The following is a 13,654-nucleotide window of genomic DNA, read 5'->3' on the forward strand; positions in this document are numbered from 1 at the left end:
GCTAAAAAATTATATTAACTGATCCAGTGATTCTCAAAGAAATAATCAGAGATGTACAAGGATATTTACTGTAGCACTATTTATAAAAACAAATAAATAGAAACAACATAAATGACCAAAAATGAGGAATGTTGAATATATTAATATTTATATAACTTGCAATATACCATGATCTCTGAAAATAATTTTCCTGAAGAATATTTAATGATCTTGACAAGTCCTCACAGTGTAACCTTAAAGGAAAAGATAATATTTAAGCTACATATTACAGGAAATTGTTTAAAGTCTTTCCCTAGGGAAGGGATTGTATGAAACGGAAGGGAGAGAGACTTAATTTTATTTAATAATATTGTTTGTTTTATTTTATGTGAGGTTTATGTTTAAAATTAAAAATTATATGATTAGAATAACCCAAATATTTAAAATCCTATAAAATACCCGAAACAATACTTTAAAATGTTATATAGTTTCTACTAATACCTGAAAAAATAAGTTATAAGTAAATAAATACTCAACAACAGTGAAGGAAAAAAATCTGTATGTACAGAGTAATTCCAACAACATAAAAAAATCTGTGTTGTATATATCCAAATAGAAAACATTCTATAAAGAAATTATATTATAGTTGATTTTTCTCATGGGTAGTGGAATTTGAGATGAATTTTCTTTATACTTTTTGTACTTTTCATGCTTCTTTTTTTGCAAAGAATGTGTATTCTATTATGAGCAAAAAAAATCTTAAAAGAATGAAAGTTCTGTTAGCTGACTTTTCCTGAAAACATGGTTAAAACACCTAGAAAGTACCTGAATGCCAGAACGAGACCATGGAGGTGAAGATCTGTGTACTTCAGTCTGCCCCAAAAGCCATCCTGTGAAGTCACCACCACTCCTCTTCCTCTATCACATCTAAGGCCATTCTCTGGTTCTAGACCATCTGGGAAGCTTTCCCAAAGCTAATGTCAATGCCTAGAGCATTTGACAGTTCTCAGAACGGAACATATACTTACCTTTAATTTTGTGCTCCCTGAGACACCTCAACCTGAAGCTTCCCTGGTTACTGGAAAGGCATCGTTAGCACTGTATGTCTTAAATATTCAATAAAGCCAGGGGAAGGGAATGCCTGGGTCCTGCAAGTACCCCCAAATCTCAGCAAAACAGTACTGTAGGGAAAGCATAAATTGTCCTTCCTTTTTCCCAGTCCCAGCATTCCCATCCCTTAATTTACTCCAGCATCTGATTTGCCCAGGTACTCCATATTGGATGAAAGACTTGATTAAGGAGCTCAACTCATTAGAACATAAAACTGTTTTTGTTTTAATCAGTAGTTATCCCCTGCCCCACTGAGTTGGGGCCCTTAAAGATACCTACAGCAGATTCCATACTATTTCTATCCTTCTGAGTTATACTATAGTGGTCCCATTCAGTTGTTTAAAAGCCACTTGTTGTTCACACTAAAAGTTCAGTCTCGAACATTATCCTAAACATGTTTCTTCCACTTTAGCACTCACTAAACCAACCTGTGACCCTTGGAAGTGAAGTCTATTTTTCATATAACTCCTCCCTTTTCTTTCTTCTAATTCTTTCACTTGATTCAGTTCTATCTGGATGCTCATTTATTCTCAATTTTGACTGCACACTGGAATTACTTGGGAATCTAAAAACTATCCAAACCCAGATCCATTCTGATTGAATTGTTTTGAAGGGTCCTGATCCCAGGATTCTTTTTAAACTCCTTGGGCATTTCTAATATGAAATCAAGATTGAGAACTATTGCTGTAGAACCTTACTGTAGAAAAAGTACAGGGAAGAAGAGAGATGCTGTCTTCTGATTGTTTTTGGCAGTGGGGAGGGAAGTGAAGTTGATTCCCTTTAGTCTTTTCAGAAGCTGCTGGCCTCTGCAGGTATGAATGTTCCACATAGGTATATAGGTTTCTTTGGAGGGTTAGTGGCAGGGGGTCAGGTGTATCCCAGCCCTGTCTTCCAATGCTGAGCCCTCCCCACTATGGGACAGGTATTCAATTGCTTGACTCCTGCTCTCACCCCTCTCCTCTTGCACATGAACCAGTTCTGTTTGGCATGCTTTAAGAGCCACAGAGAATTGGGATGATATAGGAATGCTCCCCACTTCTTCCCAGGTACCCTAATAAACAGCATTAATAATAACACATAGCATCATTTATTTAGCACCTAGTCTGTGCCAAGATTTGTATTAGTTCTTTTATATGTGCTTTCTTATTTAACTATCACATAAGCCTACAAAGAAGTATTAATCCTCATTTTATAAGTGAAGGAAACTAAAAATCAGAGGAGTTTGGGAGTTTACACAGTAACACACAATAAGAAAGTGACAGAGCTAGGGTTAGAAATTTACATCTGACTCCAAGGCCACTGTCCATTAATCATGCTATTCTATTTGAAGTCAATTCCTTGTATAATGTTAACTACTAAACATGTTACCAAGGATTCTTTTTAAAGAATTCTAGTGGTAGAGCACTTGCTTAGCATGTGGGAGGCACTGGGTTCCATTCTCGGCCCTGGATATAAATTAGTGAATTAATTAATTAAAGATCCATTGACAACTAAAAAAAAAATCTACTGATTGCATTCTACTGAACTTTAGTGCCATAATTCAAAGAGGGGCTGATGGTGGAGATTTCTGGCTGAGACTGACAGGCTGATGGAGGAAAATTACCTTAGCACAAACCTCACCACTGGGCACACACATTGGCAGTGCTTAAGGTCAAAAATAGACTTTGGATCTGCAACCTACTAAAAATATCTAGATTTGGGAAGGGGAGGAGACAGGGGGGCAGGAATGAAGGTGGAATGAGTGGACATTATTACTCTAGGTACATATATGACTGCACATATGGTGCTATACTATATCATGTATAGAGAAATGAAAAGTTGTGCTGTAATTATGTACAATTAAAAAAAAATCCAGATTTGTGTAGATAATGGTTTTACCGGATCACCAGTGGCATGTCTCAGCTTTCTGTCCCCAGGATCCACTAATCATTTACAGATTGTTGACAGATATTTGAACCAGGGGTCAAGGTGAACATTCCTAGTTGCACAACAAAAATGTATAAAGTTTCATCAATTGTGTGTGTATAAATTCTCTGCTATGGTAGACCACAGCAGGGGGAGTGTAGCAAAATGAAGGTGCTCACTGCCCTACTACTTTTGATCTCACTGCAATGTTCATGCGCTGTGAGTCCCACCGACTGCAATGCTGTTGAGCCTGAGGCTGAGAAAGCTGTAGACCTTATCAATAAATGGCGACGGAATGGCTATCTTTTCCAGTTGCTGCGGGTCGCTGATGCCCACTTGGACACAGTGGTGAGAAATCGTCCATGTCAGAGCTGAGCTGGGAGACCATGCTCCGGGGCAAATGAGATTCTAGCTCCTCAGCACAACAAATGGCTTCAGTCAGGGTCTTCTGTTTAGTTTCTGTGGCTGCTCTAGATTGTTTATTTTTCCTTCCAACTCCACGATTATTATTGGAATAGATTAACTAGGGATCAATCTGTAAGCACTTAGAAGCACTATGCAAATGGCTTCAGAGAAAAATCAGAATTAACTAGCAGGAATTGCCCTTGAGGAAAGAACAATCTTCTGATGCGCCAAGGCAAACTGGGTAACAAAGAATGTATTCAGTGATCAAGTGCTGATTTGGAGCACTTTCAGTGAAAGGAGAGCTATTAAGATTGGGTGGGAGAAGACTTCAGTTGAATCTGAAGAATGGGTAGGATGTGAATAGGAAGAGGCCTGGAGAAAGGCATTTCAAGAGAATTCTAGGTACATCAAGGTGGGCAGGGAATCAAAAAAGGAGGCCCTAGGGAGTAATTGAATAGGCTGGGCGGGGTAAGGGGTGTGATCCAGAACTGCACGGGCTCTGGAGAGGCCAGAATTGAATGTGAAGTTGGAAGAGAGACTGAGCTTATCTTGAAGACGTTTAAACAAGACTTCACTTAGATTATATGCTGATTTGAAATGGATTTGATGGGTTGATAGAGATTATGGAAGGCTGATGAAGTTGTCCTTGCAAAATATAATAACCTATCTTCTCTTTGGTGGAGTGACTGAAATCAGAGAGTCAGGTCACTATGGACTACTACAGAGGATGAGCAGAGTAATATACCCTTTTTAAGGTGTTAGGAAAGTGCTGAAGAATGCAGAGAATAGAAATCCAGGAGTTTACCAATGTACTGATCATCAACAACAAGCAATTCATGATCAGCAAGTAATTTAATGATCATCAGTTCCATTTCAGGGTCTTTGCCACATGTGTGGGGCACAGAATGAATGGGCATGGTGCTACCTCTGAGTGGCAGTATGGATTTGTGGCAGTGGGGTGAAAAGGAGAACACAATGTGCCTGGAGAGATGTAAGAAAGTGACTGGAACATGAAGTAGGAAGCTATTTCATGTGTTCAGGAATGAAGAAATGATGGTCAGACCCAGGTAGTTGGAATTGAAGCAAGAAAATGAAAAATACACATGAGAACGTTTCAAAGAAAGACCATTGATGGCTTGATTTCTGTGTAGCCAAAGTAAAGCAAAGCCCATACACATTTTCTAAACTAGAGCCTACAGCAGTTAAGTAATTAATAGCTTCTGACAAAGACCAGGGAAGTTGAGAGAGGAAGCAGATCTGTAAGAGAAGTGAGTTTAAGTTGAAATCAAGGTCAGAAGTCCAGATTCAGGAAGAGAGCTGGGTGAGAGGACACCACCACCACAGCAGATTGCACATGGTGATATGGCGATCTCCACTTACCATTCTAGGCTTGTATTGTCAACACCTCCACCCACCCAACACTGCCCTACAGTGATGACTTTTTAAAGTTTGGGGGCAGAAGAAACCTTATAATGAGTTAAAAAGAACACTTGGAAATAACTATTTGAAGCCATTTATCCAAATAAATAGATCAAATGACACAGAGGTAGGACATCTGCAAAGACTCGGAGATAAGCAGGAATTCTGTTTAAGAAATAAAGAGATTGTTTTTATTTTAAAAACCTCCTGAGCTCCCTCATCCTACTCACCTGTTGCTTTCTTGGCATTCTTCAGGGATCTGCGACTGTCTATTATTTAGTCTTGGATGTAAAAGAATCTGACTGTTGGGTCCTGTCCAGGAACCAGGAAGACTGTATACCAGCTCATTTTAGAAGGCCGTCTGATATAGTAAGTATACAGGGTACCATTCTCCTCTTAATCCTTCTTACCTCCTATCAGCTTACACAGGGAAACCATATGTTTGGTCTAACCTGGAAAAGAGTAAGAGCAGTTTATGCCTTGAGACTCATGAAGATTGTGTTTACCTTGAGTGACACCCTGTAAAGAGCCCTTCATGGGAACCCAGGGAAAGATAACTCAACAAGGCTTGTGATTCCTTGGGATAGTATGATCAGCTGTGAGTCCCTAGGAAAAAATCACCTAACATTCCTAGACTTCAGTCTCTTCAACTGTAAAAATAAGAGGAGAGTCATGAAATAGATAGACTCAAAATCCTTTCCAAGCCTCACAATCTACGGTCCATGAAGCTATGAACTTGTAAGTGTATCCCATCAAAATTGGTCTCATTACTAGGAATGGCCAAAGGGCTTAGTTACATTGAGGAAGGGGTTCTTGCTGTGCACATTGGAGGTGGGTACTGACATGCCAGAATCTGTCACAGGTGTAAAACACAAAAATGAATAAGCACAGATAAAACTTTCATTTCCAAAAAATGAGAGGTTTACGCATTAGTGCTTTTTCCTTCAGAAATGTTTGAGATAGGGTCATAATCCATTTAAACAGTTTTTCCTTCATTCTCCTAAGGGTTTTGGGTTCTGATAGTATGCAGCACACAGGAGCAAGGTAAGAAAATGCAGGGTTTGAGACAGGCTTTGATGAAGGAAACCCCAAATACAATTTTCTGAGTGTGTGGTGCTGAGGATGGAAGCCAGGGCTTTTGTGTGTGTACAAATACAGTTTAAATGGATAGCAGGAGTATGTGGCATTCCCTTCATATTCCCTCATAAAGGAGGATGGTATGCAATGAGTCAAAAGCCACTTTTTTTCAATATTTATTTTTTAGATTTAGATGGACACAATATCTTTATTTTATTTTTTATGTGGTGCTGAGGATTGAACCCAGTGCCTCATCCATGCTAGGTGAGCCCTCTACCACTGATCCGCAATCCCAGCCCAAAACTCTTTTCTTTTTACAGGTGATTGGGCAATGTAAGGTAATAGTTACAAGATATTCAAATGAATCTCAGGACCTCCGAATGAATGACTTTAACTGCACCACCAGTTCTGGTATGTTAATCTGTTAAATTGCTAAATAAATTCCCGATTAATACAGAACTCAGTCATAGAGTAGTATTTATCATATTAATACCATGATGTACATCAGAAAGGATCCCTGTTCTCATGGTCTTCATTATTATTCATTCTACTGAGAATAGAAGGAGGACAGTTTTCCCCTGTTACTGATACATCTTCCTTTAAAAAAAAAAAATCAATACAAGAAAATAGAGCTTTCCAAAGTGCCATATAGCAACATTGTGTAGACATAGGCTCTGGGGTCAGACTTGCTTGTGTTAGAATCCCAGTCTCATAATTTACTAGTTCTGTGGTTTTGAGGCCAAGTTATTTAATCTAAGATTTTTCTCATTTTAAAATAGAGATAATAGTAGTAGTAGCTGTTAGGATTCTTGTTAGAATCAAATAAAATGGTCTATATAATATGCTTTGCGGAACATTTACCACTCATAAGTATTGGCTTCATATTTAAAAGTTATATATTACTCTATAGTTTACAAAGTGATTGTTTATAAATAATATCATTCACCCTCACCCAAGGCTATGAAATAAAGATTGTGTTGCTTTCTATTTTAGAGATAAAATAATTTAGGCAGAAGTTCAATGACATGGCCTTGGGCACATGGTCACGATGTGATGAAGGCATGACTGTATCAACAACCATGGTGACTCTAAAGTCCATGCTTTTTATATTTGCTTTTTCAAAAAGAATTATCACAGAATGCCTTTAAACATGCTAAATCTCAACCTGGTTCAATATAGGCCACAGTGGAGCAACTTCTACAGGAGGTTGCCTTAAAGAAAGATTGAGCTATATCTTCTCTCTCTGGACCAAACTTTATGTTAAGGAGGCCTCTTTCCTCCTTGGCAAAGACAGGAAGAATTTATTAAAATATTTGCATTTTATGAATGCTAGGGCATCAGAACAGTGGTCACAATAGGAACCTGAGTGTTAGAACAAATGGAAAGAAAGACTAATGGTTTAGCTCAGCTGCTGACTGGCTGATTGATCAACAAGCTACTTAGTTTCTCCAACCCTGGATTTGCCCATGTTTTAGATGTAAGTTCCTGTTACTCTTACCACCATGCTTTTATGTACCACATGGAGTCTAAACATTGGCATCCTATTTCCCACTTGTAATTACAATATTGCCGTCGTCTTCTTTCTTTAGTGTCTTCAGCACTGAGCAATAACAAAGACAGTCCTGTAATCCTGGATTTCTTTGAGGACACGGAGCAGTACAGAAAAGAAGCTGACAAAGCCCTTGACAAGTACAAAAGCGAGAACAGTGATTTTGCCTCTTTCAGAGTGGACCGAGTAGAGAGAGTTGCGAGAGGGGTGAGTCACCACTAATGTCTAGCTAGAGTGTGAGGACCCAGGCATCAACCTGGCAGGCAAGAACTGTTGACAACCCTCTCCACTTGCCCCAAGTGACCAGCTGCCTTTGAAACTGTGGCAGCCTTTTGGCTATAATAGATAGTGGATAACAAAGAACTGCTCTTCTGCAAGGGTTTTATTTGTTTGGAGAGGCAGAAAGGGAGGGTAGACATCTGAAAGAGAGAAGGGAAAATCCAAAAAGGAAAGAGGGAAGGACAAGAGCATATTAGGGTTAAGTGAATTATTCAATCATTGAATTTTAATTTTCTTATATTATGGTAGAAACTGTTTAAATGGATTATGACCCTATCCCAAACATTTCTGAAGGAAAAAGCACTAAGATATCTTGGTGTGTTAACCTCTCAGTTTTTGAAAACAAAATTTTTTATCTGTGCTTATATGGTTATATTATGAGGCTTCGGGAAATAATCTCATGACATTTGGTGTGTCTAGAGAACTAGATAGTTACCTGCCTCACAGTCCAAGGACTCAAGTGCCTTCCAACCAGAGTTGTCTTGAGGAGCAGCTGGTTGATATTTGCTGTATATTTCAAAAATGTAAAATTAAATGGATCACGGTACATACCAACAATGGAATGCATTTAATACAATTTCCAAAAATAATGTGTTGGACCCAGAGGTACTGGAAAGAGTTCAAGACATATTACTAAGACAAGCAGGTTACAGAGCAATACTCAGCATATGAACCCACTGAAGTTAGATACTTAGGTCGCCATGGATATGTGGCAAAAGGCTAGAAGGAGAAATACATCAAGTAGACCGTGGTGCTCACTCTGAGAAGGAGAGGCTAGGGTGCAGCAAGAGTGATTTTTTACACCATGCTTATCATGTCTGCATATTTGAACCCTTACAGTGAAATTGTGTTCACTCTATCACTTATGTGATACTTTTTCCCCCCTGTGCTATGGATGAAACCCAGAGCCTGGTGAGTGTAGGCAAAACCACTGAGCTACATCCCCAAACCTTGTTAAATTTATTTTATTTTGAGATAGGGCTTCACTAAGTGGCCCAGGCTGGCCTTAAACTTGGTGAGCCTCCTGCCTTAGTCTTCTGAGCAACTGGGGTTACAAGCATGCACCACTTTGCCCAGCTTTTGTGATACATTTTTAAAAGGCAAAAACCATAAGAAATTGTATATGTATTTTGTGAACCCATGAGGGTCTCCTTCCGTCTTCCGTGCATTTCCCCTTCTCCCTCCCTTTCCCTCCCTCCTCTTTTCCTTATTTTGTGGTAATCTTCTTCTCATGCTCTTCCTTCCTACTCTGTTTTGAGTCACCTCCCTTATATCAGCGAAGACATTCAGCATTTGTTTTTTAGGGATTGGCTAACTTCACTTAGCATAATTTGCTCTAGTGCCATCCATTTCCCTGCAAGAGAATTCATACCCTATTTGAATCAAATGTATGATATGTCAAGATCATTGTATTGTCTTGAACAACTAATAAAAATGTATAACCAAAATAATTAAAGATTAGTTAGAAACCAAAAAAAAAAAAAAAAAAAAAAAGCCCATAAGAAAAATATCACTTATTGGTGATTTAAGCATTCTAGTGTTTTACAATACATTGGATAGTTACTGTTCTCTTTTTCTACTTTTTCTTTTCCTGAAACTATGTTGTTCCTATCTGTTCTAGAGAGGAGGGGAAAGAACCAAATACTATCTGGACTTCTCTGTGAGGAACTGCTCCACACAACATTTCCCCAGACCCCCTAAAGTGAGTGAGTATAACAAATGTCTGTGAAATGCTAAGTGTCATCTAGAGAGTTCTTGCTCCCTGACAGGCACTCTTCTAAGTGCTTTATACATTAACTTATTAACACACCACCCTATGGGGTAGAAACTCTTTGTCCCTGATTTGTAGATGGGGAAACAGAGGCATGGAAAAGTTAAACAAATCATGAGAAAATGCCTTTATAATATACATGATATATAACTAAACCTAAAACAGGTTTTTAACATGTTAAAATTAAAAGTTTAACTAAAACTAATAACCAGCTTGTATTAAGACCCCCCTACGATGTGCTTTCACTCATTCCAATGCATCGACACCCACAGGGATTGCATTTGACAAGTAAGGAGGTAACAGGTTCAACAAAGGAAGGGTCTTGCCAATGTTCACAACCCAGCTGAGACTATAGTCCAGTTCTTCTCATGCTCAGTCCAGTAGGATTTTTTCCTAATTATTTACAAATTAATCTGATATCTACTAGAGAATCTTATTAATGATACCTGACATTTGCTTGGTGACTCACAGTTTATAAAACACCCCTGCATATATTATTGTCTTTTGGGAACTTTGTGATAACCTACTGAGGAGAAGCAAATGCCTGCCTCCATTTCTTTGGGGCAAGTGGGCCTAGAATTTCAATCATTTACCTAAGGCACTTGGCTAGAAAGTGCACACAAGACTTTAATTCTAATTTCAAGTCCAGGATTTTGCTGAGGTTTAGTAACACATTCTCTCTCTGGCTGAAGAGAGGAAGCATTTGTTATTTCCTTTTCTGACTGCTCAAAATTTTGACCTGAATTAATTTTAGATTCCTGCTCAGTGGCTAGAAAAAAAAAAAATGCTTCCCTCCTGTATCCAACAAACTCAGCTATCATTGTGTGGGTAATAAAAGACCAGTGCAGAACCAAGAGAGTTGGTAATTAGAAGTTGGTGATAATATTACCCTGATTTTCTAAATCCTCTCACCATGTGAGTAGATAGCATTGTACTTGTTTACAGTCTGAGTTTCAGAAAATGTGTGTAACCTGAGACTCACACAAGTAGAAAATGGTGAAGCCAGGATTAGCACAGACCTCACTCCAAAACCATACTCAGAGCCTCAATACTTAATAGCTTAGTTTTTGTTTGTTTGTTTGTTTTCTAGAGAAGAATTGTCAACTTGTTTGTCTAGCTTTGATGGCTGAGCTTAGGTGACTTTGGAGCATCGGGCTAGTCAGTTCAGCCCTCATACTTAGGATGGGGCCAGCAGACTCTTTACCTTGACAGGGTCCTTGCAAACCTGTCTTTATACTGGCTCCCTCCTTTCTAACACTTTCAAGGGACCAGTTAAAGTCATTCAAATTTATCTTCTAAACCATTCCTCATTTTCTCTAGGCACTGACAACTCAGATCTTCAGGGCAGAAGTGTTGGCCTAAAGGAAAAGCAGTAATGACATGAGCAATCGCCACACACATGGGGAAGCCCCCAGTGCTTGTGACTGCTCACGGGAGAGAAGTTGCAATGAAATCCTTTGCAACCTGTACCTTCCCCAAGGGTTGACTGGGAAAGATTGCTAAGTAACTGGTGGAGATGTCTGATAATATCATTACCCTGATTTTTCTAAAGCTCTTCTTCCTTTCCAGTTCATAAGTCTCGGTGGGAACCCTCATACCCCTTGAAGACACACACACCCACTATAGACTTCTTTCTCTTTTGTAGGTTTTTGGATTCTGCAGAGCAGATTTGTCCTATAATATAGAAGCCTCTGACTTGGAAGCCCCAGAAGACCTTGAAGTAATTTGTGAAGTCTTTAACTTTGAGGTGGGTTGTCAGAGTACACTTTGTTATGAACAGTGCCAGATTAAATATTTTCACACACACAGTGTAATTGGTTCTTAGAGTTGTGTGTGTGTGTGTGTGTGTGTGTGTGTGAGAGAGAGAGAGAGAGAGAGAGAGAGAGAGAGAGATTTGGAGAGAATAGAATAGGCCCCTAGGAAAAATTTTTGGCATGACACCAAAAAAGTATAAATTTTTTCTCAAGTATAGGGCAAGGGCAAGATTTGGCAGAAAAGTACAATGACCAATTCAATCAACCTTAAGTGAATTTGAAAATGGTCCTTATAGTTAGAACTTCCAGTGATGAGACTTCATAATTCTTAGCTTTTATTATTAGATGTTGAACCTAAGAGGAATTAATTGGTCTCAAATTTATCATGTAAAGGTTTATAAGATTAAAAATGATATTTTATAACCATCCCAGAAAGAAACCTTTATGCTTTTTCTGAGTGAGCACAAAGATGTTCTTCATAGTAATTTTTATATTAGCAAAAATAAATAAATAAAAATTAAAAAGAAAAGAAGGAAGAAGAGGAAAAAGGAAAGGTAGGTTTGTCACCAAGAATACAGCTCCATAGACTTTTTAGAAAGTTAAAGTCTGGACGAGGAGGAAAGTAAAGAGGCAGGTGTCCATCCTGTAGGAGTAAGGATTTTATATCAAGTCTCAGAACTCTGTTGAGAGTCTAAGTTTTAAGACACTAGTTTTCCAAAGGCTGGTCTATAAATGGGTGCCATTCCTTAATGTAGTTTCACTTATGTATAATTTAAAAATTTTTCATAATACAACATATATTCCATCCAAAAATTATTCTTTACTCTATGGTTATTTTCTGACTCTTGTTGTCAAGATATCATTCCTTTTGTGAAATAATAATGGTGTTAGTGGGCAGTTTTTGTTTGCATTTTAAATGTTGATTTGGCTAGATAAAAATTGGACACCCTTTTTTAGTATCTGACTTTTTAAATTGATTTGTGAAGTCCAAAAGTTTGGAAGCCATTGCCCTAAGTCAAGCTAAACATCAAATTTCTCCTTTTGCGTTACATGATAACACACACTTTTCTGTACTTTTACCAGGAACATAGAAACATCAGTGATGTGAGACCCCATTGGGGCCCTCCCCACCACTTTGATGGGCATGGACATTCTCATCATCATCCTCAGAAGCCACATAAATTCGGATTCCGACCTCTCCCAGAAGGAAAAGATAACTCTGACAGACCACCACTTCAAGAAGGAGATTTTCCACCATTTTTGCCACCTCCAGGATCAAGATGTCATCACCCTCTTTTTGGCACCAATGAGACCCAAAGACACCCTTATAATCATAGTTTCAGTGATCAGCATCACCATGGACCCCATTCCCATGAATACGGTCCCCATGGCCATGGGCCCCATAAACATGATCCCCATGGGCACGGTCCTCATGGACAGGGACCCCATGGACATGGGCCTCATGGACATGGTCCTCATGGACATGGACCCCATGGACAAGGGCCTCATGGACACGGTCCTCATGGACATGGACCCCATGGACATGGTCCTCATGGAAACGGTTCTCATGGACAGGGACCCCATGGACATGGGCCTCATGGACACGGTCCTCATGGACATGGACCCCATGGACAAGGGCCTCATGGACATGGTCCTCATGGACATGGACCCCATGGACATGGGCCTCATGGACACGGTCCCAATGGACATGGACCCCATGGACACGGTCCCCATGGACATGGTCCCCGTGGCCATGATTTCGATGACTATGGACCCTGTGATCCACCTTCCCTTGGCCAAGGTCCCCCAGATCACCATCACCGTGGCCATGGCCCACCACATAGGCACCCAGGAAAAAGAGGCCCAGGTAAAGGACACTTTCCTTTCCATCCGAGACAAATTGGATCCATTGTTCGACTCCCTCCACTAAACATAAATGAAGTTCTTCCTCTTCCTGAAGCCAATTTCCCCAACTTCTCATTGCCAAACTGCAATAATCGCCTAAACACGAAGATTCAGCCCTTTCCTCCATCAGCCTCTGAATTGTGTCCAGGGACGTTCAAGAGTGAGTTTCTATACCTTTCCAAGTTTTTTGCATATCCATCTCCAAAATAAAATTTGATTATTTGATGGGCATCCTCAGAAGCCACATAAACTTGGATTACGACAGAAGTAAATCATATTCTAAATTAGAGCCATCTGTGAAATTGCAGTTGTTTTAATCATACTTTTATACTCAGGATAGGGCAATATGTGGGTGTGGAAGGAAATGGTGCAAGAAGAGACAAATAGATGGAAAGGTGAGGAAAGATTTCATACTACAAATCAGAAGTTAATTAGGTCACTGGCCACTGTATTGCTTGCAGTAAATTTCTAATTCTCAGAGTTTCCTTCTTTCTTGGATTG

At 39.3% G+C, this 13,654-nt stretch overlaps 1 protein-coding gene across 1 annotated transcript; it reads left to right on the forward strand.

The window, feature by feature from the left end:
- Positions 1-3,127: 3,127 nt before the first annotated feature.
- On the forward strand, positions 3,128-13,363 carry Hrg (histidine rich glycoprotein). Its single transcript, XM_027951417.2, has 8 exons — positions 3,128-3,342; positions 5,074-5,187; positions 6,216-6,306; positions 7,485-7,651; positions 9,345-9,425; positions 11,140-11,241; positions 12,332-12,596; positions 12,807-13,363. The coding sequence occupies exons 1-8, from the start codon at positions 3,160-3,162 to the stop codon at positions 13,361-13,363; spliced, it is 1,560 nt and encodes a 519-aa protein (XP_027807218.2). The 5' UTR covers positions 3,128-3,159.
- The last annotated feature ends 291 nt before the right edge of the window (positions 13,364-13,654 follow it).

Source organism: Marmota flaviventris, chromosome 8, assembly GCF_047511675.1.
Source record: "Marmota flaviventris isolate mMarFla1 chromosome 8, mMarFla1.hap1, whole genome shotgun sequence".
Taxonomy (NCBI): Eukaryota; Metazoa; Chordata; class Mammalia; order Rodentia; family Sciuridae; genus Marmota; species Marmota flaviventris.

Excerpts from the sequence above, each read along its gene's own strand:
- Hrg (XM_027951417.2), top strand. The coding sequence starts at position 3,160 with ATGAAGGTGCTCACTGCCCTACTACTTTTGATCTCACTGCAATGTTCA. Across the intron at positions 7,652-9,344 it reads TAGAGAGAGTTGCGAGAGGG|AGAGGAGGGGAAAGAACCAA; the intron begins GTGAGTCACCAC and ends TATCTGTTCTAG. Across the intron at positions 11,242-12,331 it reads GTGAAGTCTTTAACTTTGAG|GAACATAGAAACATCAGTGA; the intron begins GTGGGTTGTCAG and ends TACTTTTACCAG.